This window comes from Sinocyclocheilus rhinocerous, unplaced genomic scaffold, assembly GCF_001515625.1.
Source record: "Sinocyclocheilus rhinocerous isolate Xijiao unplaced genomic scaffold, SAMN03320098_v1.1 scaffold612, whole genome shotgun sequence".
NCBI classification, from domain to species: Eukaryota; Metazoa; Chordata; class Actinopteri; order Cypriniformes; family Cyprinidae; genus Sinocyclocheilus; species Sinocyclocheilus rhinocerous.
Genome location: NW_015625585.1, coordinates 1,073,700 through 1,100,561, shown reverse-complemented (window position 1 = coordinate 1,100,561; position 26,862 = coordinate 1,073,700). Strand labels below are relative to the sequence as shown.

Sequence of the window (26,862 nt, the reverse complement as noted above, 5' to 3'; positions counted from 1 at the left end):
TTCAAAAAGCAGGGGCAAATCACTATCAAAACTGCATAGTTCAACAGTTTGCGCAATGCCACCCTTTCGATCCCAGTGTAGCTTTCTAAACGATTTCAAATGAAATGTCCGTTCCTTCACTGCCTACAGCAAATGAAGTAAAAACAAAACCATTTCCATGTACAAACTTGGTGATATCACTTCCTCTCACAATTCGAAATGTGTGCTTCTTAGTTCTTTTAATCTTCGTTTGTTTACGGTTGCCCGCAGTAGGTTGACGGTGCTTTAAAACTACAGCACTCCATCGGTAATGAGCTAATAATGTAACGATGAGAGATTTCATCTGAATGCAAGCAACCACTTGGAACGTTAGGCCATTGCAATCGGACTAGTACTACTATCTATAACATCTATGCAGTCAGTTGGTTAGTATTCGTAATGCTAGTATGGTTTGCCAAACACCATGTTCTGCCGGAACATAAAACAATTTAGCAGTTGCTGGCACTGTCCTGGAGGCCCCCCCAAAAATAAAAACAACGCTAAAAAAATAAAATAAAAACAAAAATTAATTGTTATTCCTTTACAGGTAGTAACCCATGTGCTGCTTTATGTTCAATACATTTACATGTAAAGTTTGTAAATATTATGTTTAATTGAACCCACTTTTGTATATATTTAAATCAGCTAGTACGTAACATCTCCTTGATTTATTTATTTTTTTGATTGTTTGATTTTTTAATATTCGATTTTAACCCTACCCAACCCCCGTTTTATGACAGTTTCCTTATTTCGTGTTTAAGTGGATAAAACACTCAGCTTTCCAAGTGTTTGTCTCTCTTCATGTCGTTTAGAAGCCCAAGGTTCCTCCGATAGTGGACGCCAAAACCACTCCCAAAATTACACAGCAGATGATGATCATGATCTTCTTCTGCAGAGGACGAAAAAGGACGAGAAGGAAAGAAAGAAAGATGTGTAAACATTGATTAGCTCATCTATAGCAACTCTGTTGCGATAGTCAGCTAATCTAAGTAGCATCACCTCATCTTAACCACACTTTAAATGAAACCATTAACAATTAAACCAAAGTAAATCATTAAATGAATTACAAGTTCATTAAATTATTGATGAAAAGAACCACTCTGAGACGTTGCCCCTTTGAATACTAAATGTGTTCAAACATTGACTACATTTGAGAAGGTGGTGATTAGATATTGCATAACTGTAAAGCAGAGGTGTAAAGTATTGGAGTAAATGTAATTACTGTACTTGAGTATCTTTTTCGATACTTTGTAGTTGTACTGAGTATCAAAGATATTAGCAACTTTTACTCTCTACTTCACTACATTTTTGAATGAGTATCTGTACTCTTTACTCCACTACATTTGTAATGAGTGTTGCAGTTACACATTACATTTTGCATGGACCTAGCTTTTTCTGCAGCAGTTTATTTCTGCTACAAAAGACGCGATACTGCCTATTACAGGTCACTGAAGGTACTGCATCTTGTGCGTTTTGCCCTTACTCACCCAAACTTGTCAACAAGGCTACTTTATGTGAATGCGAGTTCCTTAAGTATTTGTGAATCACAGGTGTTTTATATATGAGATGAGGACATGACTGCAGCCGGCAATGAGGCACAAACCAGCACAGCCAGTGTAAGAAGGCTTCGGCTTTTTAATTTTACTTAACATAATTTTATTTATCCATTTTGTTTGTTCTAGTTTTTCCATGAAATACCAGCACAGAGATCCTTGCCTCTGCCTATTTTCTGCAGCTTCTCCACAACATTACAGTTTTTTAACTAGCGTGTCTCTTTGACTAGTGCATTTTTTGAGCCTATATTTAGTATAAGTAAAATACTTAAGTACTGTTAAAATCAGATACTCTTAAGACTTTTACTCAAGTTGTTTTGGAATTGGTGACTTGTAACGTGTAGTGGAGTAATTTTCACTGTAAGGTATCTGTACTTTTACTCAAGTATGGTTTTTAGGTACTCTTTACACCTCTGCTGTAAAGGCTAAAAACAGTACTAACATCATACTAAACTCTGGAATCTCCAAAAAAAGCAGTGCATATTTACTGAATGTGATGAGATCATGGAGGGAAGCTGCAAATATTATATTGGGCCAAGAGACTTATGCCATACAGAATAAACTAAATGTAAATGCTTGGTTGGACATGCAGACAGAAAATCACGTTTTTTTCTGGTGACCATCTGTCGGACATGTAAATGGACCATGCAATGCTTGTTTTGTTTTTATGGGCCTATTTTTTGTAAAATAAAACTTTTAGAATTTTTATTCTGTGGCGGGAAAAAAAAACTGAATTGCAAGAGATAAACACTGAATTAATTCTGAGAAAAACGTCAGAATTGCCAGAAAGAAAATCAGGATTCTGAGTTTATATCTCTCAAATTCTGACTTTTTCCTCATAATTGTGAAAAAACAAAGTCAAAATTGTGAGCTATAAACTCAACTATGAAATAAGTACAAGAAAAGTCACAATTACCTGTTTTATTTTGGAAAAGAGGCTTCCGTAATTAACAACAATTCTAATCTGGCAACAGTTTACAATAAGGTTTCATTTGTTAAATTTAGTTATTAACACTAGATAAAATGATCTACCTATTAAGTGTCACCAGCAGTTCACTATTAGCAAATAAAACTTTGGGCCGGTAAAAAAGAAACCACCCCATTTCTGCAGTTTGACTCATCAGAAAGCATAGAAGTAGGTGGCATACCACCAAGAGTCTGCAGTCTTTAGACCACATCTGCAATGGCTGTAAGCCGGCAAAACTGCAGCAAAAAATCTAGGAGCAGGCAGCATCTGTTGAAGAACCAATGAGTGCCAAAGGAGCAATATAGTTTTTCTGTGGATGGTTTAGTAATGCATTTTCTAGACTGAGAGCATGAGTCATTGTACACAAAGGGCATAATACTGAAAGACATCAGGTGTAACAGCTGACGGTGTTTTACCTTGCGTGCCTGACTCTGGTATTTGACAGCCTTCTTGGTGTCAGAAACTGCTCTCTCTACATAGTCCACAGAGTGTTCCACATTATACTCGATTCTGTCAATCATCTCTCCCTGTGAATGACAAAAATAGACACTTCAAACAAATGTCTTCTCCACAATATCCTCATACACACACGTTTATGATCACTGTATGCAATGCACAAATCACAGAAGACAGTTCCCTGTTAGACACACTACTGTGGGTCTCGTTTCAGTGTTGCAAGTTAAGATCCCTTATATTCTTTGTGCAGCCTGATTTCAAACCCCACAAATGGTGATGCTTAAGTCCCTTAACCCCGACTGATCCACAGGGACTGTGTTGTGTAAATAATTTCACCTGTCTTTGGTTGTGGAGGAAGAAATAAATTGGCATCTGTGAATTACATTGGAAAGTCAGCATCACTTTGGAGCGCAGTGCACTTCAAGGATGTGTGTAGTTTTTGTCTAGTCCATGTTCACAAACAGAATTTTAAAATATATTTTTTGAGCCTGATAGATCAGGCCTTTATGAATAGTATGGAAACGAGCTGCATGAATATTCTTAAAAGTATTCTTACAAAAAAAACAAAAAAAAAACACAAACTATTACAATTTGTCTTCAGTAATTGAAATAAAACTGATATAAAATAAATATAAAAATTAGATGAGAAAATTTAGAAAATTTAACAAAAATAAAGATAAGGAATAAAAAACCCTAATAAAAATGACAGAAAATACAAAAAATAAATACTACTTTTATGTTCCACAAAAAAAAAAAAAACGTTTTCAGTAACTAAAAGCAAAAAAAAATTGGATGAAACTTCAAAAAATTTAACTAATTGAACTAATTTCATTGGCAACATTTGAAATAATTTTATGTAAGTTTAATGTGTAGTACTAAAACTGAAATAAAAATGGAAGATAAGGGGAAAATAATAATAAAATCGAGAAAAGTGCATAAATGACTAAAATGTAAAGAAAATTAAAATGAAAACTGAAATATAAAATTCAAAATATTAAATACTATAGTGATTACTAAACAATACTAAAAGCACTGCACACAGTGACATATGGGTCAGTAAATAATGACAGCATTTTTATTTTGGAACTATCTCTTTAGGTAAATTCTTCCAGTTTTGGCCATGATAATGTGAATATAAAAAGGGCAAAAATCTCAAATCGACTGTCATTTGTATGCAGGGGCGCCGCTAGCAATTTTGGGCCCTATGAAATAATATGAGGTTGGGCCCCCTACCGCACCAAACATACACTATATTGCCCAAAGTATTGGGAAAACTCAATAAAACAAAAAAAAACTCATCGCCAAACACCAATGACTTGTACATATGCGTACAATCATTGTAGACACTTCCAAAACTGTGGCTAAAAAGATGTAAATACAATTTTTAAATACATTAATTATGTTTCCATCTTTGATGCCACAGTTTTGGAATGTAGATAATTGTGACCCTGCCTGTGGAAACCCAGCTAAAGTATTTTTTTTAAACAGTGGATGAGTAATTCACTCCTTGGTTTACTTAATAAAAGCCTCCTTTGAGATCGTTTTGACAGACATGTTTATTGTGTATTATTTTCAACGTGTTTATTGCTAAGTTTAGTGTAGCAAAATAGAAGCGCAGCCGTAATTCGTGAGTATCTGGTTGCCATGACAACCTCAAGCGCTTCCAACTCATCGCCAAACACCAATGACTTGTACATATGCGTACAATCATTGTAGACACTTCCAAAACTGTGGCTAAAAAGATGTAAATACAATTTTTAAATACATTAATTATGTTTCCATCTTTGATGCCACAGTTTTGGAAATGCCTTTTTTCTGTTCTAAAGAAGGGGGTGTCCCAATACATTTGTCCATAATCGTCCGGCTCGGTTTGCCCCCCTCGAACTCGAAGGCATCTCTAATTTGACAGTTTACCATCTGATCTCACTCGTGACTCTAGGCTAGGGACGAAACCATGCAGCGAATGGGGGGAGATAATTTTGCTGGAAATGCAGAAATAAGCCGTAATTTTGTTTTATTTGTAACTCTTTGGTAGATACATTTATAATATCTATTACATTACTACTACTACTGTTACTACTAATAAAACAGATCTCTGGGGGCCCCAAAAGTGCGTGGGCCCTTAGAATCGTCCTAACCCCCCCCCCTTAGCGGCGCCCCTGTTTGTATGCATCGCTAACAGCCTTGTGGAAGGGACTTTTGTGAAGCGATAACATTGCTAAGGTTTGTTTGACTATTTTCTTCCTGCTTTCTCCCTGTCATTTTTGCTCTGATGAAAGGTCTAACTTTCTGTGTTGTACCTGACTCTCCACAAGCATGGCCATGTCCACAAACATGTCGTGCAGCTCACGGATGCTGTTCTCCAACTTAATGATCTCAGTGTGTCGGGTCTCAATCTCATTTAGTGCCTGCTTGGTCATCTGGGAGTCCATTTTGATCTGTTACATGGAGAATACAAGAAAACATGGCAGGGGGTCAACAGCAAGTTACTATTATTAAACATACATTTGCACAGAATTCATTCCTAAAATGGCAAATTTACACTGCAAAGGTGGCACAGAATTACGTGTCTTCACACAGACTGTATAATGTTGCTCAGAGGTGTGCCACAAATGTATTTACACAGCCATTGCAACTGTATACTATGATACTAGGGGCTGAGGTGAGGCAAAATTCAGTCTGGCTTTGATGTAGCATTGCGTCTTTACACTGAATTTTGAGCAGGCAGCCACTCAGCTGTGTAATAATGCTTAAAGACTATTTTTATCAAACAATATAGTGTGGGTTGTAATTCAGTGACTCCATTGAAGAACCACTTTTAGTTTCCTAATGAACCTTTCAGTCAACAGTTCTTAAAAGAACCATTTTTTTTCTTAGTGTGAAGAACATTTTAATGATCTAAAGAAACCTTTTACACTATAAAGAAACTTTTGTGGAATGGAAAGGTTCCGTGGATGATAAAGGTTCTAAAATGGAACCAATAAAGAACCTTTATTTTTGTGTGAAGTCCATGAGGCCGTAGTGGCTGTAGAAAACACAAATGTTTTTTCTATGCAAACCAAAGTCATAGTAAAATTACTTTCTAAATGATCGGCGACTATTAAACTTACATCATCAGTGAAGATGGCAAGCTTCCCGCTCTCCAACATGTCTTCCAGCTCCTCATTGGTAGTTGTTCTGCCAGCTAATTAAAGATATTACGAGAACATGGTATCAATATGTGGCACACCGGCTCATTTTGATGAGCTTTGCTTAACTGGTAACATGCTTGCATGTATACTCTAAAAAATGCTGGGTTAAATATAACCCAGCGCTGGGTTAAATTTAACCCAGCATTTTTTAGAGTGTAAAATGCATATCTTGATTGCACTAACACTTAGCTTGTGTATTTAAAAAGTAAATACATGTTCGAGTAATGTGGAGGCTGTTTCTCAGCTTGTGTTTTTGTGCGTGGGTTGCATGTGTGTCTTCGTGCATGCTAGCAGAACTCACTAATTTCCAGTTGTCTCTGAATGCGGTCCTTGCAGCGGTCCCTGTATTTGGACTGCGTTGTGTTGTACTCCGTCATCACCTCCACAAACTTGCGTGACAGCGTGGAATGCTGTGGGACGAAGGTAGACATGTGGAGGCGTCAGGGATGTGGAAGTGTAACAGCACATCGTGACGTGAAGGCACTCGCTGACAGGATAATGTATCGTGGGCCAAGTGTGATCGTGGTGAAATCGGGCCTTGCTTTTGCTGCAGTTTGAGCGATTACCGCGCTTGTTCTGTTTCTGGACAGCAGATGGCGCTGAGGAGGGTGTTTGACAGAGCTGCTCAGTGGGAGGGCAGAGGTCACAGGAAGTATGCCTGTCTCTGAACACCCTGAAGGTCTGATTTACTGCTATTTTGCTGAATATTGCTTCCATTTTAGACAAACTAGTTTACATAATAAAATAAAAGCTTTTAAATATTCCCTGAGCACTTCGTATTATACACGATTCCCATATGAAAGACACAACACGTTTTGAATTTCTTTTAAAAATACATTTAACTTAATTACTTTATTACTTATTTAGAAGAATAAAAGAAGAAGTTAGAAGAATGCAAATCATAAATAACGAGCTGACAAGTAGCTACATTTGGACTATTACAATGGTGTTTTTAATTACTTTCATACCTGTGTCTTGCGGATCCGCAAATCTGCAGATGATCTGTTCAACCCCTCCTCTTGCTCGATACTTTGTTCGATTGCTGCAGAATACAGAAATAAGCTGATTATAATGAATTGTTCTAGTAACATGTGCTAAACCCATAGCCTCCTCAACGCACCCTATAGACTGACATTTCAAATAGCAGCTGTCTCACCCCGGTTACCTGGCTACAACAGTTACGGAGGTGGCACAGCAACTACAACACGATCAAATCCACCCATGACACTGAAGTAATTGGCGGACCGAGCTGTTACAGTGAACGTGCATACACACTAGGTGTCAGACAGAGTGGTCCCAGGGTAATAACAAGCCCCTTAATCTCAGAAGAACAATAGATCTCACTGTCCACTTCAGGAGACAATGGGATTCACACTCCATTCAGTTCTAATGGAGCCCGGCACACCATGTGTCACTGGCTACATCAGCGAGAGTGTGGATGAAGTGACTGTCACTGTTGGGTACTTGCATGTAGAAGTTTTTTTTTTAAATACTTTTTTAAGAAAATATAAAAAAGTTCATATTGATTGATTGTTTGTTAAATATTATATGTATATTATAGAGAAATATAATGATTAATATTACATACATAACAAATACAATTAAATAATAATAAATCCATTTATTATAAAAAGATAAATAAATATACAACCCTAACTCCTTACCCTATATATTTAATAAGCGTAATTTATTATATATAAATATAATATATAATATTATTATTATTGATTAAAAATAATAATATGAATTATTTAAAAAAAAGAAATAGGAAAATGAAGGGTCAATGTTGTCATAATACCATTTTCCTGTGGTTTTCAAAGAGATTAGTCACATGGCATTTATGGCTCTAAATCTGTTGTTTCTGAAGGTATTAGGAATTGGTGTAATAAAAATATTTTTTATAAGGACACATCAAAAAATTGTACTAGTTACTGAAAAATGTTATTTTGTGCTTAGGGTGGAGTACAACTTTTTGTCTTTTCCTGAGAGACTTCAAAAGGAAAGCACTTCAAAAGAGTTTAGTCAAAACCCCTACTTGTTAAGAATGTTCTATTGCTGAACTGCTTTGGCCTCAGGTGGCTGCCTTTTAGAATCAAAGATCGTGTCTAAATTAGCCTTGACTACTTGATGATGAAGGTTTTAGGAGCTTTAGTAGACTAAACTTAATGCATACTTGCAAATAGACCTGAACTTTTCTAATTTTCTCACACAAAATTCAAAGAGTCGAAGAAGACTGTAAAAATATTCACCATCTCAAACTGATCTCAGATCTGTTTCACTGTTTATATACTGTATATAGAGCAGGCAATTAGTCCTTAATGTTTTAGAAAATGTTATGTGTGACTGCCCAAATAATCGTAAACATCCACTACTTTGACCACTTTTGTTCAAAACGGTTATATACTGTAAATTTCTCAAATTTCTGGTTTTATACCTTTTAATTTAGAGCGCACTTTATTGGCTGTCTTCTTAATGTCAGCTGTGAGGTCCTCCAACTCCTGCTTGGTCTCTGCAGAAAAACACAAGGAAATACAAAAGAGAAGGTGTTTAAACGCATATCATTTTGAGTTTTCAATATTAATGAGCACTGGATGCATTATATTTAGATATAGGGTACAAAGTCATGTGACGAGATAGATAGATAGATAGATAGATGGATAGATGGATAGATAGAGAATGAATGATACATAGATTTGAGCTTTCAGGACTTTAACCTCTGATCAGATCTCAGGCCATATAATGTTCTTGTTGTTTTAAAGAGGAAAGCGAGGCGTCTGTGATAAAGTGGTGGATGTGTGTACCAGAGGTGGACGAAGTACACAAATCACGTACTTGAGTAAAAGTACTGATCCGTATAATAAAATATTACTCCAGTAAAAGTAAAAGTACTCAGTTTTCAATTTTACTCGAGTGAAAGTACAAAAGTACTTGATTTTTTATGTACTTAAGTAAAAAGTACCGATAGATGAATGTTTATTTTGCAGTTTTATATAGGCTACTTTTATCATTTAATTTTACATTAGCATATATGTTTTTATAATCCTACTGCTCAAAATACCTGGGATTTTCCCAAACTCGAGAACAGCTGCAATCGGTTCATTCTAATTCGTCAATGAATCGTTTGGTGCGATTTGTGAACCGATTTAACGGGTTCATTGAAAAGAATCAGTTCGTTCATGAATCAGACACCCCTTCTGCGTCTCGGAGCACGTGATATATTATAAGGAGTAACGATAAGTTTTATGAAATGTAGTGAAGTAAAAAGTACGATCTTATGCTTTGGAATGTAGTGAAGTAAAAGTAAAACTTACTCAAAATAAAACTACTCCAGTAAAGTACAGATACTTGAAAAATGTACGTAAGTACAGTAACGAAATAAAACTACTTCGTTACTGTCCACCACTGGTGTGTACAGACTGCAGGCTGCAGTCATATGTTGATTGATAGTTACTGCAGTGCCATTCACTCCCTGGACACCACCTCAGCCTTTTCAACTCCCACCTACACACTCTCCTCTCCTCTGACTAATCCAATCCCTCACTGCTTTCTCTCATTTCTCCAGCCATGACAGTCTGATGACCATGACATTTCTTCCACTACGAGTGTTAATGCCAGTATCACTTCATCACTAGGGAGTATTTGTGTGTTCATTATGAGGAATAATGCACTTACAAATTCATACTGAAATATTTGCTGTAATATATATGCACAGTGAGAGATTTTAGTCTCAAATTTAGTGTTTTTGAATATGTACTGCATTTTATTAATTGAACTATGTGTTATGCATTATATACAGTATATACATATGCGCAACATATCACAAAATTGGCTTTAATAAGCCAGGTTGAGGGATTTATACAAGCCCCACACTTTAAATCTCTTGGCGCCTCTTTCTGGCCATCAATATTGTGACTCCTGCTGATCACTCTCAGAGGGATGGATGTGTGCGGCGGGTGGGAGAAGAGTGATATATTATTCTATACATCTATACGTTGTGCACAGTAATTAATCACTTTGATTGTCATTTCATAGTATATACGGGCGAATCCTCAATTAGGGGAACTTTTCTGTCACCAAGGATGATTGCTTTTTTAGCTTTTAAAAGATAGATAATAATAGCTTTGAACTTTTTAATTGTGTGTCCTTAATTACTTTTTTTTATGAGCTTACTTGCCATTTTTAAGGAGTACCAAACGGTTAAAATTGCCAGAATTTCTGTATTTTCCTAAATATATTATTTCTTTAGTTAAGTTATCTGATTGTTATCTTTTGGCTACTAGGATTTATTTTGAACCAAAGGAAAATGTTGAATTGATCATATTGGTAAATGTATATATTTGTATAACTGTATGTGTGTGTGTATATATATATATATATATATAATTATAATTATTTAAAAGTGATTGATAAATGTTGGTAAATGTATATATTTGTGTATGAAAATATATTTGTATAAATGTATATATTTGTGTATGAAAAAGGCCTTTTTGAGCTTTTATAGAAATCTGAAAACTTGCATGGAAACCATATTTCCTTTTTTAGAGAATTACAAACTTGCAAAATGAATGTAAAAATAAATTAAGTACTTAAAAATGATTGCTAAATGTTGTTTGAAATGTTTCCCCCCCCCCTTTTTTCATTTTGACTAACAAAATGGTGTTGAAAAGCGCTTAAACGGCAATGCTGTCGTGTAAAACACATGATCTGTTTAGTCACTGGTGTCTGTTAATGTGCTATAGTCAGGGTGTGGCCTGTTCCCTGTCCATCGATTCAAGTGTAATGTATCTCCTGTCACTGAGTTTGCATCACAATATTTGCACACCGCTATACTATTGTTGTGCTTACAGACCGCTAAATGCAGTCCTGCTCTTTCCTGCTCTATGAAAACAAGCCATCATCTCATGTCAGCTTTTTTTTTTTTTTTTTTGCTCATGTGGTCGAGAGATCGATTTGACTGATGAGGATGTTTCTTGTCACACCCACTGTTTAACATGACATCTAACCAGCACTTTAATTGCTCTTGAATACAAATTTTATTTCTGTCGGTTTTGCAGTTGCCACACATTTGCTGAAGCGAAGCAGACCTGTTGCAGAAGCATATGAGGTTTAGTATTTCTGCAAAATTGCAGAAAAAAAAAATCTACCAAACCTACCTCTGCATGTCTGCTTATTAAATACTTTTCACAAATTCAAAGAATTCAGAAATTGTATTTCTCAAAGTCACCTCAGAAAAGCTCTACAGATTCTGTCTCGACCTACTAAGGACTAGAATATTTTATAATGTTTATTTAATGTGAATTTACTAGAGATTTCTTATAGATAAATGAACTGCATGAACCTGAAATTCTGTGTAGTATATGGTGTTTGTTGATGTCTACTAAAGATTATGTAATTTCTGCAGGATTATTTGTTATTTTTGGCCACCGCCTACTGCAAAATACATAGCAAAACATTTTAACAAATAAGCACTCATAGTGATACTTTTATGTTTGCTCCAGAAAACCGATCATACAGCACAAACTATCCAGACCGCAAAAAGTTCTCAAACCCTATAGAAATGCTAAGTGTCAAATTTATTACCCTTCAGCGACGGCTATATGATTACGTCAGTACTTTCACAATAGCCAATGCGCGACCGCAAAACAGCAGCTGTACGGCCCCGTTGGATAGTGGAGACGGTGGAAACTGCTTCTTAACGTTTTATAGTAACACGACTGTCTGTATAATGTGTTGAAAACGTATCACAACCGTGAGGAGAAAGAGAAGCGCTGGAGTGAAATCGCCTCAGTTTTGAATACAATACATCACTGAAATATCAATGACGATCTGCTGCGTGAGATCACGTGAGGCGCTCCCCCTGGCATGATAATCTTAATAATATCTCGTAGTGTGTGATGCGCCACGATGTTAAAATCTTGTAGTGTGTGCATGTTTAAGATTTGAGGGAAGATAATCTGCAAAGATTCTCCTTATGTGTGTGCTGCAACCAGATTTCATAATCGGTTAGGATTTTAAAACTCGGCTTTTAAAGCCCGGCTTAAGTGAACTACGCACAGCTCGTTTTTACTTGCTAACGTCTCTCACCTGCAGGGCAACATGGAGAACCATTAAGGGCACTGCACTATAATTCTGATGGCTAATTTAGTAATTTAAGCTGATTGGGTGAAATGCGTTAATGAACTAGGACAAAGACGTAGCCATTAGTCACCCGTAGGGCCAACAGAGGTTACATTTCTGCTCAAGGTCACATCTGCAGCTGAAAACGAGGCTGACCTCAGTAAAAGGATAATATAAAATGCTTTGGTTGTGCAGCGGTGGTATTTTAATGGAGAACTTGGGCTGCTAACATAGATGCTGTGGATTAGCGTCGAGAAGCGATGACCCAGAAATGTTACTGAGATCACAATAACACGGGATCACTTGAGGGCGAGGGGGATGGTATTGCAGTCTTGGTTAAGGATCTAAGCAGCAAACACAAAAGTTAGCTTGATCCCAAGTAGGGGTGACCCATGAACTTTCCAGCAACTGAGATTATATTGCTGTCATTGTATTCAGAGTAAGATATTTCGGATAAAAGGCATCAGCTAAACGAAAAATGACAGTGCAGTGTCTGTCTTTCCCTTTTTGTATGTGTTCTTGTGACTGAATTAAAAGCCTTCTGCAGTAAAAAAGAGAAATTGGCCTTGGCAATAAACCTTGAATGCTTGAATGTACATTTTATGCAATATGTATGTACAACATCACAAGCTCAATAAATAACAAAAACACACACAACACAGACTGGAGCTGAAGGAGAATAATACAAGGAGAACAACTACTGTTAGATATTTAAAGCCATAAATGACAATTTCATATTATATATTTACTCCCATGTCGTTTAGGCGTGTATAATCTTGTGAAACTCAAAAGTAGATCTTAAGCAGAATGTCTGGGCCAGCATTTTCCATGAAAAATACCATAAAAGTACTCCATATGACTACTAAAATGATTCATTTTGTAATTTTTGAAGCATGAGAGAATAAATCAGCATCCACTTTTGTTGTCACTGTAAAAAAGGCTGCTGCAATTAGACAACTTAAATATCTAACTTAAACTAAAGTTAACTAATCATTTTACGTTAAGCACGAACACTTTAATTTAAAAAAACACATTATTATTTACTCTAATAATTGTAAGATTTGATAACTATTCACAGCAATGATTTTTTTATTTGTTTTTTTCCAGTATATGAAAAAGTGTGTCTTGGGCGACATGAGGGTGAGTAAATAATGATGACATTTTCATTTTGCTTGTGCTATTCCTTTAAGAATTACTTTATTTAATATGTTCTCCATTTCTCCTCGGGTTTCTGGTTCACACCGACACAGATATCGAGACAGACACTCAACTTCCACAGGTTCCCTTCATCCTTCATGCAGCATGGTGAAAACAGACAGGGAGGAAAGCAAAAGAAAAGAGGGGGGGGGGGAAAACAGAAAATAATGTTCTTATACAGTACATGCATGCAACAACTCAACAGAAACAAAAACCATGCATTTGAAACCGAAGCGAATCACATGCAGTCAAATGTATGAAACCGAACCAAAACGGTCAGACACAACTAGACGTCATTTATTATTAAAGATTCGTCTATAGCAGCTGAGTCATTCGTAGGCTGTGGATTTCTTGAACTAAGCCATGCAGGCAGCTCAGAAGGCACACTGGGTTCAATAAGGTGTATTAACGGCATTTGTGGCAAAATATCATTTACGACACAAAAAGGAATTGCAAAAATAATGATTTTAACCACAGTTGCTTTTCAGCTAAATCAGCCTATGAATTAAGTGGGATTAAAGTATTATAACATCTAAAATACACACCACATATCTATTTGCTGTTTAATATCAATTCATAAGCAATATTTGAGCATCTATACAAGTAACAGATTGGACAAAAGCATTTCTTCATTACATACCACTGTAATTTCACTGATTTGACAGTTGACTTACTGCACGTGCACATTTACTAAAGAGCTGCTCTGTCAGAATGACCTCACACATTAGTCAGACAATACTGGAATGACTTGGACACTCAGACATTTGCCGTAACTGAAGACTGTTGCTGGGGAAAGATGAGGTAAGCAGGATTTTTTAGCAACATTTGAGGACTCAGAGCTGAAGAAACAGCCTCTATAGATGCAGTGTGGGCTGGTGCACTATGAGGTGTGTGGGCTGGGTCTAACAAACACTTGGAGCGATGTGGTGGCAGTGCTTCTTTTGTAGAGTGGGTGGCGCAAATACAAGGTATTGGAGAAAGTCTTGAATAGGCTCACCAATGAGCTCATATATCTTGCCACACAGCTGCAGTAAAGTCATAGAGCTGGTGCTTTCCAAAAAGTTATAAATATTTTATATTTCAATCCTTGCAACTTTCCTGCATTGTGACAGAGTATGCATGCATAACTTGATCATTTGTTAGGGATTTCAAATGTGTTAAAGGAATAGTTGACCCAAAACTGAAAATTTGCTGAAAAATTTACTCAACCTCAGGTCATCCTAGATGAGTTTGTTTCTTCATCAGAACAGGTATGGAAAAAGGTAGCATTACACCACTTGCTCACCAATGGATCCTCTGCAGTGAATGGGTGCCGTCAGAATGAGAGTCCAAACAGCTGATAAAAACATCACAATAATCTACAAAAAATCCACACGCCCATCAATTAATGTCTCATGAAGTGAATAGCAGCGAGTTTGTAAGAAACAAATCCATCATTAAGGAGTTTTAACATCAAACTGTCACTTCCAGCTAAAGTATGAGTCCTCTCTCCATAATAACGCTTCCTCCAGTAAGTAATCTCGTCTGAATCAAGGAGAGAAATAGGCAAAGATCAAGCACCATTTACAATTTAAAACTGTTCTAAACAAATATTTTGGTGGATTTTGTTGTGAGAAGACAACAGGGGCTGGACTTTTTCACTGGAGGAAGTGTTTTTATGGATTATGGGCTCATATTTTGGCCAGAAGCGACAGTTTAAAGTTAAAATGCCTTAATGATGGATTTGTTTCTTACAAACACGCAGCTTTTCTCTTCACAAGATGTTAACTGTGAAGTGGAAAACTTGCGGGTTTGTAAGAAACAAATCCATCATTAAGGAGTTTTAACATCAAACTGTCACTTCCAGCTAAAGTATGAGTCCTCTCTCCATAATAACGCTGCCTCCAGTAAGTAATCTCGTCTGAATCAAGGAGAGAAATAGGCAAAGATCAAGCACCATTTACAATTTAAAACTGTTCTAAACAAATATTTTGGTGGATTTTGTTGTGAGAAGACAACAGGGGGTGGACTTTTTCACTGGAGGAAGTGTTTTTATGGATTATGGGCTCATATTTTGGCCAGAAGCGAAAGTTTAAAGTTAAAATGCCTTAATGATGGATTTGTTTCTTACAAACACGCAGCTTTTCTCTTCACAAGATGTTAACTGACAGACTGGAGTCGTGTGGATTACTTGTGGATTATTGTGATGTTTTTATCAGCTGTTTGGACTCTCATTCTGACGGCACCCATTCACTGCAGAGGAGCCATTGGTGAGCAAGTGATGGAATGCTACATCTGTTTTAATGAAGAAACAAACTCATCTACATCTTGGATGGCCTGAGGGTGAGTACATCTTCAGCATATGTTCATTTTTGGGTCAGCTATTCTTTTAAAAGCATAATTCACTGAAAAATTTTAATTCTGTCATCATTTACTCACCCTTTGCCCATGAAAATAGTCTATGTGACTTTGAATTTATCCATAACTTAGGTTTTCATCTGTTCCTCATGCAAAGATTTTAAATATAGCACACAAGTCATTTTTTATGTTACTTTTATGTAAAGAAGGTGAGTAAATTATTCATCTTTGAGTGAACTATTCCTTTAAGGGCGAGCAGTATAGTAGACATGGCAAATATAACCGGTGCATTACTGTTAATGTTGAAGACGTGGGTGCAGGTGATTGCTAATGTAAAAATGTGTCATCTTGCCCTGAGAGAGATATATATATATATATATGCATTCTCAAACGTGTGTCCATGTGGTGTATTTGTGTGTGCAAATGGATGGAAATGGGGGACGTAAAATGTCAAATTTGCTTTTTAAAATTTTTTTTATTGCATACCTGACCATCTCACTGATGAGGTGTCACATACAGTACTTTAGTGTCCTTAAAAGGAACTACCTTCTAGGCACAATGTTCATTTTTAAACCACACTAAATGCTTTTTCATAGATGCAATGTATACGCTGAGACTGTGTGCTGATGGGTTGAACTCACTTTCATCAGGATTGGGTGCTGCTAGGATGGCACTGTGCTGCTTCTTGACCTGTTCTACATCTTCTGACAGCTTTTCAATACAGCCACGGATCTCCTCCACCTGTCAGGAGAACATTAATGTTAAATAATGCGTCAATACAGTGACATTTGCAAATGATTCGAAATAGGACCAAATCTAAATGACTATCTACTTGCCTATTGTCATGCTCTGTGAAAATAATTGACTAATCAGCTTAAATAATGTGGATCAATTTATCATTTGTATTTATTTATTATTAATAATAATTTATACTTATAATCATCTTTTTTTAAATCAACTATAAAATATTTTGACATTTTAATAATAGTTCTGTATCCTATATGTGACCCTGGAGATAGTCGTATCTCGGCCAAATATTGTCCTATCATAACAAACCATAAATCAATGGAAAGCTTATTTATGATGTATAGATGATGTATAAATTTCAATAAAAAAAACTGACCCTTATGACTGGTTTTGTGATCCAGGGTCACATATTACAGATACATATTATATCTTGTCACATGAAATGTTAGCTGTAGAAACCTATTTGATATCACTGTCAATTTTAGTAAGTAAACATGCAGAAACTAAACTGCATTACAATATGAACTGCATAAAAATGAATAAATATCAGGCTGGTATGGAAACCATGCCTTGTTCATTTGTAACAAGAGCTTTCTTTTGTTTTATTTCTTAACTTTAAATATTTTGAATCTACTTGAATTTACTTCAGCTGTTTTCATTACAAATTATATTATCAGCATTACAGTTTGAGTATGTAAAGGATGGAATACACACATTTTGTACAGATTTTTGCCATAATTTGCAGTCTAGACAAGTCAACACTTGTTGGTAAAAATTTAGAGCCAGTCTGCATTCGGAGTTGACCGATTTCACAGAAAATCATGTTTGATGGGCTTAGATTTTTAACTTCAGACTATGAGTCCATCCAGTCAGAGGATATCAAACATTTAATATTTTGAGAACACATTTTTTCAAAGCTTATGTTTCTGTGTGAATTTGTTGTTTGGGACGACATGAAAGTCTAGCTAGTGTTTTAAAATCTGTTCAAATTTCAAAAGTCACTTAGTGTGTTCCATTTAATTTTGAAGTTGAATTGGAAAATTGACATGAATTTTAGAATGTTTTATTAATTGGTATGTCTCTCTCTTGATTTAATGACAGCAGCACTCAAGTTGACATGAACAAATTCTGTTGAGCAAATCAAATCATCTACATCGGCATAAATAGGAACTGGATATGATGATATTTGCCTTAAGATAAAGTTTACCTGTTCAAAAAATTCATCCATAAAGTGGTCTCGGTCGACATGAACGACTTCCTCATCATCATCACTGTCCTTAGCCTGTGACAAAAACAAACACACCACTTAAATGTCTTGATAATCTCAATGCAAAAAAAAAAAAAATCCTTCAAGTAGATGGAAAATGTGTTTTTATAATGTTGGATGAGCACAGAGAGAACTAATAAAATCACAAATGTTGCACAACATACCTATAGAGTAAATGGTATGTAAATATTATGCGTATGAATATATTATCATTAAATAATTTACATTTACATGGATTCGTTTAGCTGATGCTTTATCCCTGAGCGACTTACAAATGAGGAATACAACAACATAAGTGATTCATCTTAAAGAGACAATAATATGCAACATACAAAACTGCTGTTTCTTAAACCGTGCCAAATTATTGTCATTCTTTGCTGCTGTTTTTGGTGGCATCACTCAATGTCTCACCCAAGAACACTGTGATAATGGCCCAAAAACAGCCATTCCTCAGCGACTGGGCTTTAAAGGAGCAACTGTATTCAACACATCCAGACTGCTTCTCCATTTCTCATATAGGATAAAGTAGGGCAGCCTAATAAACTAATGCAAATCACATGTTTTCAGATGAGCACACGGTGTCACATTTAAAAGATGGTTTGATTGTGTTCACATATTGGTATGAGAATTGGGGATAGCTGGAGGGCCATCTCAGATTAGCTGTACGGCCAATCCACACTGAGCAGTATAGGATGTTCTCCTATGTGTGTGTAGTCATAAAGACCATCCCGCCTCCCAACCTCTGCACCCTTTCTGGGAACTAATAGCTCTTCATTTCAAGCAAACTGCTTCCCATCCAATGAAAAGGCTATTTCCAGAGAGAAAACATAAATTATAGTGACAGTTAGGAGACTGAGCTGGAATCATGTTTACTGGAACACTGATTAATATTCAGCAGTAATGTTGTAGTACTCTTGAGACCATTTTTTGAAGGTCTTGGTCTGGTCTCGGTCTCCACTGCATTTGTACTCAGTCTTGTCTCAATCTCAGACTAAAAGGACTCAGGATTTTATTGGTCAAGACCACAACTGCAGGTCCTAAATTGGCAGTCTGATTTATTAGTTAATTTATCAATTTGAATTAATGTAAAACGTCCTGCTTCAAATGCAATCAATAACTTATTTCTAATTTGATTTCTTTTGATTTTGTTGTGCCGGGTCAGAAATTAATGGGGAATTGTGTCAAAAAATTTGACTTGAGATTTGTTTTATATTATAAAATATAATTAAGCGATATCACAAGAGCAAGAGAGCTGTTTTCATGAATATGAGCACAATTGCAAATGTGATGTTGATTTTATACAAACGTTAAATAAACAAGAAGTGAATATTAAGGGAAGTATGTTTTAGACACAATTTTATACACAAGTTTTTGCTATTTCGGCAATGGTTCGATCAGATGTGATGTATTCCAATCAAAACTTTAAGCGCAAAGTAAAAACAGCAATGATATTTAATGACATCCTTTCAATGTCTGTAAAATGGACAATTATGAATAAACCAGAGAGCAGATGAAAAAGATAGGGCATCTAAAAAATGAAAAAAGATTACTGTTGAGTGTGATTAAGTCATTGGAGTTATTGAAAGATGTCAATAATGACTGTTTTGAAACAGGTTTCCCGAATGCTTGTTTTTGTTTACATTTTCGAATTTTCGGATCCCATTTGTTTCCGGTTCGCTCAACTTGCACAGTAAAGATATGCGACAGTCTGACTGGATGTCATGCATTCCGATAAAAACTGTAAGTGCAAAGTAAAAATGGCAGTGATATTTGTCTAACGTCATCTCAATCACCTGTTATGTCTGTGAAGCGGAAAATTATAATTATTTATTCTGTTTAACACAGTAGTCTTAGACGTAATGGGCTCTATCATACACCTGGCGCAATGCAAGTGTTTTTTGCTAGTTTTGTGTGGTTAGTGTGTGGGTGATGATGGAGGATTCTGCAAATGTTGGTGCCTTTTTTTTTGGAAGACACATTCTGTGTCTACAAAGCTGGAGAGCACAGATAAGGTCTGGGGGAAGAGTTTGGAGACAATAAATCTCCTAAGATGTTAGACAAGGGTCACAGTGGGACAGCAATAAACAATTCATATCTGCTTTCATCTCTTTTGCTGTTGAGTGACAAGAAGGGATTCTCTGCTCGAACAAGGGGAGACATTTTAGAGCAGGGGTGTCAAACTCAGTTCCTGGAGGGCCCCAGCCCGGCTCCAACACACATACCATGTAGTTTTCAAATTATCTGAATCAGGTGCATTTAATGAGTGAGTGAGTGAGTGAGTGACGTGTGGCCAAGTATGGTTTCCCATACTCTGAATTTGTGCTCTGCATTTAGTCCATCCAAGTGCACACACACACACACACACCATGAACACACACCCAGAGCAGTGGGGAGCAATTGGCTGTTAGGTGCCTTGCTCAAGGGTCTCACCTCAGTTGTGGTATTGAGGCTGGAAGGGAGCACTGTACATTCACTCCCCCACCTACAATCCCTGCCGGTGAACCCGTGAACTTTTTAAAAAAGTACTTTTATTTAACTATGACTTTAAAATGAAAACTAATAAAAACTATTTGAAACTATTAAAAATCATGTCTTGTTTCACCACCTAGATATTACAGCCTGTATATTTATATAAAAGGCTATGCAGATATCTAGTGGCTATTCAGTTTAGTATTACAGTTTTAATTTTATTATTATTATTTTTTATTTCTTTAACATGTACAAGTAAAAATAAAATTAGTTTATACACAACATTAAAAAATGTACACAATATACATATTAGTCTATTTTAAAATAAGCCTACATGTCGAAATGCATGTGAAATGCTATGATCTTTTCTTTATTTCATTGACTGATCTGGGTTGTGGGGACTCTCATGTTAATGTCTACATTTTCAGGATCATTTTCCACTAGAAAACTTACAACTGCAGTCATGCACACCGTGGAATTTTAAATCACTAACAAACACTAAATTTTACATGATGAACATGATGATTTCCATGCTAGTCGGACTTGTACCTGCAAATGTTCAAGTTGGTTGAGTAGCCTTTGTTAAAGCAAGAGTCTTCATGCATAGATTACGCTCTACAACTATGTTATTTCCTTTATCCTCTTTGAAAACAAAATAACTGTGAAATTTCCAGACATGAAAACGTTTTTCCCAGCAGGAAGCATCGTAATTAATTTACTGTAGCAGCGTCTCATCCCGCGTTTGAGGAGAATAATTGTAGACGGGTGTGATTTGCGCATGCACCAGCAGGCAGCTCATGTGAGTCAGCATGTGTCAACCAGAACCAGGAACTATGCAGCGCTAAATATATAGCGTTATGTCAAAATACTAATTTATTTAATTTTAAATGAAACAAATGTAATCCTGATAGTATTCCCACTTTTTACAAAATGTAACTGTAATCTGAATACTTTGTTTTTTGATGTAACTGTAACGGATTACAGTTACTAGATTTTTGTATCCTGATTACATAACGCTGTTACATGTATTCCGTTACTCCCCAACCCTGTGTATATATATCAGTAAGATTTTTTCAAACGTTTTTAAAAGAAATCTCTTACTCTTACTCTTTCTTAAAAATATTACAATAAAAAAAATAATTTATAAAAAATACACAAAAACAGTAATAATTAGAACTAACTGTTTCCTATTTTAATGTATTTTAAAATGTAATTTATTCCTGTGATGCATTTGGCCATTGTGTTGCATCTCATGCTGTTTTTGGGCATTTCACAAGCTGGTGTGTCATCTTAAAATAGTTCCGTTTTTTAAAAAACACATCTTTGTATGAAATGCATTCTGCTAGCTATTTCTGCACACAAGGAAGAGATTCATATCAAGGACATATGAACCCATAACCAGCCTTTCATATGGCTGATTCCCTTTCGAGGTAACATCGAACTGCGTCCTCTAGTGGTCGCTATGGGGAACGCCTTCAGCGTGACCGGTGTCTGAAGCATACATCTAAACACGACAATAACATTGGCCGGCGACAGCCTATGACGTCATTACCGGTGCGGCCACAGTATAAAAGGGCGCCGGGAGAACACGTCATCCGCTTCTTCGTCTTCAAGGGACTGTTTTGTTTGAAGCGTGCATTCGGGTAAGAGCAATTATTCTTCTTTACCATGGCGAGCACTAGTAAGGCGTTTAAGAAGTGTGTGGATCTGTGTCCTCGTTATGCTAAGTTCACACTACACAACTTTAAACGTCGGCAGATCGCTGTGCTGTTCAGACTACATGACTTGATTGTCTGTCTTTTGTTGTTGTGGTGTTCACACTACGTGACTCTATGTAAATGATCCGCAACCGGGGGTTACACACTACACAAGCTGACAACAACTCTGTCACCCAACGACTCTACAAACCATGTTTTGTCACGAAAACACACGCGAGAATTGGAACGGGAATGACGCGAAACAACACGTGAAACAGGAGTTGTTTATTTGAAAATGGATGTCGGGAAGAAATTAGCGCTGCAAGCTGTTTGCTCTATGAAAAATTTTGCTCCATTTATTGTGTCCAAACTTTTCTTTAAGCCATGTTGCTGCTGTTGTTTTTCTTCCGGTGACCTCAACCCATGCCTTGCTCTCTCATTGGCTGTAGCTCATCACGACACCTGACACCACGTGATGTCGAGTCGGCTGACCGGTCCAGATATTTGGTATGCTAGATATTTGTTTGTCGTCGGTGAGGTGTCGGCGACGCATCAGCGAGCCTCTTTGATGCGTCGTTGTGTAGTTCACACATAAAGATTGCAGAGCGCCGATCACCCACTGATTTTCCCCCGATCACAGCCCGACCTGCCGGCGAGCCCGTTAACTTGCAAATCGGGTTTAAATCAGGCTTAAAATCCTGTAGTGTGAACTAGGGATTATTTGACACCTAATGACACACATGATCTTTGCGTCTTTTGTTTGGGCGAAGAGCACATGCGCGATGTCCTCGAGGGGGCAATCTGCATACATTGAGAGCGTTTTACGATGAAAAAGTTCCGCTCTCGTTTGTCTCTTTTTTTGAGGAAAGAGGGACAGCCATCAGCTCCCTGTGGTTCAGGACCCGCCACTGCTGAGGCACAGAGAAAAAAGGAGCTTGTGGGGATCGCTGATGAGTTGAAAAAGGGTCTCTTCCTTTCGCACTCATCGGTCACGGACGAGAGTGAGCTGCTGGACGACGATGTTATTTCTCTTACATCGTCTGATCCGGCGGCTAGTGCTCTGCTGGCTCCAAGCCAGGAAGAACAGGAGATGCTAGATGAGGATGAAGAAGTTGAGACTGAGTCCTTTCATTCCTCTTGCCCTGCGTACGCTGAGTTGCTTGAGGTTATGGATCGCACCATAAGTGGAAGCAGGCCAAGAAGGTGGCGCCTGGAGGCCGCCTCTATACGCGAGGCCACGTTCTCTTTCTGACTATAGCCCTCCATCTCAAGTGTGCCTTCCATTTCTTCCTGATCTCCATGTGGAGATCGAGAAGGCTTGGAAAAATCCATTTTCATCCCGCATCCATAGGTTCCAGCATACTAGTTATGCCAACATTGAGGGGATGCGTGAAAATGGTTATGAGAAGATGCCCCCTATTGAAGAGACGCTGGCTTGCTATCTCTCTATGGGCGAAACATCTTCTCTTAGGGCTCCCTCCTTGCCTTCCAAACCCCTTCAAGATACATCTCGTTTGAATGGCAGGGCGTACGCAGCAGCAGGTCAGACTGCAGCTTTGTAGCACACTATGGCAGTGCTTCAGGCTTATCAGGCTGACCTGTTGAAAGACCTGGATAAAGGTCAGGGTTTATCCCCTGATGAGGTGGCTGAGTTGCGTCGCACCACAGATCTTGCTCTCCATGCCACTAAGCAGACCACCGCTGCCATTGGCAGATCCATGGTTGTTACGGAGAGGCATTTTTGGGTGAACCTGGCGGGCTTTCTCCTTGATGCGCCGGTTTCCCCTTCTGAGCTTTTTGGCACTTCCGTCAAGGAGGTGGTCGAGAAGTTTAAGGAGGCCAAGACACGCTCGGCTGCCTTTAAGTCGTTCATTCCACGAAGGTCCAGGTCTGAGCCCGAACAACCCAGGGGTCCTGGCCTGTCTCAATCTAAGGATCAGAGGCGGGCACAGAAGGCTAGTGTCGCAACTCGCGCCCCTCCCCCGCCTTCGGGTAGGGCTCAAAGGAGGCGTGAGTCAAAGGGTAACAGGCAAGATTTGAGGGAGGTGATCCAGGCGAGGCATTCTTGTCTGGACCAGAGTAAAACCTGAGACATCTACTCACCTTACTCTGAGAGAATTAACATCTGCTCTCATCTTCCTCCCCTTAATTCCCCTAAAGCCACCCACCTGACCGAGGTTAGGTAGGAGCCTCCTGCGCTTGCATTGCAGTCTCTTATGCTGGACCTATGATGTTTTGGTTAGTTTCTATGTCACATAGAACTACCTTACTGATGGTCCGGACCCAAGTGCTCTTCGGACTTCGTCTTCAGATTATATCTGTGAGCTTGAGTCATGCGCGGGAGCCATGGGTGGTGAGTACGATCCATTTGATCTACTCTATTGCTAGTTTTATGTGAATTCACTAACTAGCTTTCTCCACATCGCTACTTGGACCTGTTTCAGTTTCTGACTTTGTTTTAGGGTTAGGACCTCTGCGAGCACCTCGCCTGTTGAAGTCAGATCCTCTCGCTGTTGACCGAGGGTGGTGATGGTCTCACCCGTCAGTATTGGATCCAGGCTGGATGATAGATGAGCCCTAATCTTCGGCTTCATGCTTACTGGACCACGCAGCCAAGTTGCTGAGCTTCTGTGAGAGCCTCCATAGCATCAGGTCCCCAGTATAACGCTGCAACCTCGGGACCTACGGGTCCTCCATTCAGGTTGAGCATTTGTTTTTTGGAGCATATGCTTCATGACGTGCTCCCTGTTTTGCTTCACGCTACTCATGTCTCGCCCGAGGGGTCTCTTGAGATTTGAGTCATCCTCTCAACCATCACGCACGTTTCCTGAGCTAAAGCTCCTCTCGCTGAGGCGTTGAGTGGCTTGACACTCCTTAACTCCACTCTTTGCAGTTCGATAGACAGTCAGGCCCATGGGACCTCCCTGTCACACTGCTTTTATGGTTGAACAAGTGTGCCCCTCTGCGGAGTGGGTTTGAGATACACTGCATTCCCTGAGGTACGACGAGTGAGATGTTTTTGTGTGGGAACCCTTCCTGGGTGCTTCAGCTCTGAGGAGCAGTAGCCCTGTATGCATGAATAGGTTATCGGGTCTGGTTAAATGTGACCCATGCTCTCTATCGAGATAGAAAGCATAAGACTGTGTTCAGCTGTATCAGTTGACAGTCTCTTATTGGGACCTGCTAGCTAATCTAGCACTGCCTTCTGGTTGAGCTGAGGATTGCTCCCCTCACTGTGAGGGTTAGCTACGAGCCTTTGCTCCCAGTTTGTGCTTTTGAGGGCCCGCCTGAGAGGGCTGAGAGCGCCGCTCCATACGCAACATTACTGAGTTGTTAGGTCCGTCCCTGTCGCCTTCTTGGTCAGTGGCCTCTATGCTGGAACCCTGGTGTTCCCTGTTGAAATGTGTGATCCCCTTTTAAGCGTGTGGGAACCCTTCCTGGGTGCTTCAGCTCTGAGGAGCAGTAGCCCTGTATGCATGAATAGGTTATCGGGTCTGGTTAAATGTGACCCATGCTCTCTATCGAGATAGAGAGGGTCTTTTATGAGCTCGCCGGTCCTGGGCAGATTATGTGAGTCCTCCTCTCTACTTGAGAGCTAGGTACTTTGCCCCTGGGCTATTGATCGCTTTGGTCGAGCTGGGTTCCTCTCTCTTTGCTAAGGGTCGAGCCCTCCGCTCTTTGAGCTCTGTGGCAGCGACATCAGGTAGTTTAGCCGCTTGCTGCCTCCCTGATAAGTTGCCCCTATTTAGTCGAGCCTAGCAGTGCTCCCCTCACCTTGGAGGGTTACCTTTGAGCATGCTGCTCCCAATTGAGTGTCTGAGGCCTCCTCTCATCAGGTCTTCTGCTCTGTGGAGCTCCATTAAACAGTAACCTCAGGTTGTTAGGCCTCTCTCTGCCTCCCCGTTAGGTTGCTCTCCTTGTTGGTTGAGCTTGTAGTGCTCCCCTCACTCTAGAGGGTTATCTATGAGCACACTGCTTCTATGAGCACACTGCTTCCAAGTCTAGCATTGGTGTCCCCCTCTTGGTCTGAGAGCTGGGTGCTGTGCCCCTTCTAGTTATTGACACATGCTCCGGAGCCTGTTCTGTGATTTCCTTGGTTGAGTTGGCTATGCTCCCCTCATATGGGGGGTTTTCTATGAGATACGCCTTTTTCAATCCACATGCGCTCTGAGCACACGGACTCTCGCTGAATTAAGTACTGCTCCCTGAGCGTGCTACAGTCACATAGGGTTTCTAGGCCTGTCTAAGTAACAGCCTCGATTACCGCTTAGGAACGGTGTTTCTAAAATCCATATTATGGTAAGTGCACACGCTGAGCTTCTGTGCACTTTCTAAAATCCACACTGTGGTAAGTGTGCATGCTAAGCATCCTGCGCACTTTCTAAAATCCTGCATGATATGGGTTACGCGCTGTCAGCCTCGTTCCCTTTCTCGGAATTGGTTCAGGCCCCGGTTTTCACCTTGGGCCCCACTCGACTTATGTATCCCTGGTGATACAATTCTGAGCAGGGTGTTTGCTACCAAAGATCTGTCGAGTCAGTTCCTTTGAGCGAGTTCATTCAGAGCTGGTGGTAGCCCCCTGGGTGACAGGCCAGGGTCTGGTTTATTGTAACCTAGACGCCTGGCCGTATTCCCTTAAAGGATTCTCTTTCTTCTGATTCCAAGCCTTTTGAGCTCTGCCCCGGGTTCAGGCTTTCCAGCCCAGGCCTTAACAGGTTTTAGGGTATGCAGCTCAGGCCTTTGGCCAAAGGGGATAATGTCACTGACAGCCGTCAAGGTGTCCTAGGGGCAACTCCCATGGCTTGGTAGAGTTGGCATTTAGTGCTCGCTGTGGTGCTTGGCATGC

At 38.8% G+C, this 26,862-nt stretch overlaps 1 protein-coding gene across 1 annotated transcript in view; it reads right to left on the bottom strand.

The window, feature by feature from the left end:
• Nucleotides 1–660: 660 nt before the first annotated feature.
• LOC107753971 (syntaxin-1B) overlaps nt 661–26,862 on the bottom strand; it is a 41,793-nt gene continuing 15,591 nt past the window's right edge. The window contains exons 2-10 of the mRNA XM_016570272.1: nt 17,791–17,865; nt 16,478–16,577; nt 8,620–8,694; nt 7,154–7,227; nt 6,487–6,595; nt 6,105–6,178; nt 5,295–5,432; nt 2,955–3,065; nt 661–907 (exon numbers count right to left, since the gene is read on the bottom strand). Of these exons, the coding sequence (XP_016425758.1) occupies nt 827–907; nt 2,955–3,065; nt 5,295–5,432; nt 6,105–6,178; nt 6,487–6,595; nt 7,154–7,227; nt 8,620–8,694; nt 16,478–16,577; nt 17,791–17,865 (837 nt within the window). The 3' untranslated portion in view covers nt 661–826. The remainder of the gene's footprint in view (nt 908–2,954; nt 3,066–5,294; nt 5,433–6,104; nt 6,179–6,486; nt 6,596–7,153; nt 7,228–8,619; nt 8,695–16,477; nt 16,578–17,790; nt 17,866–26,862) is intronic.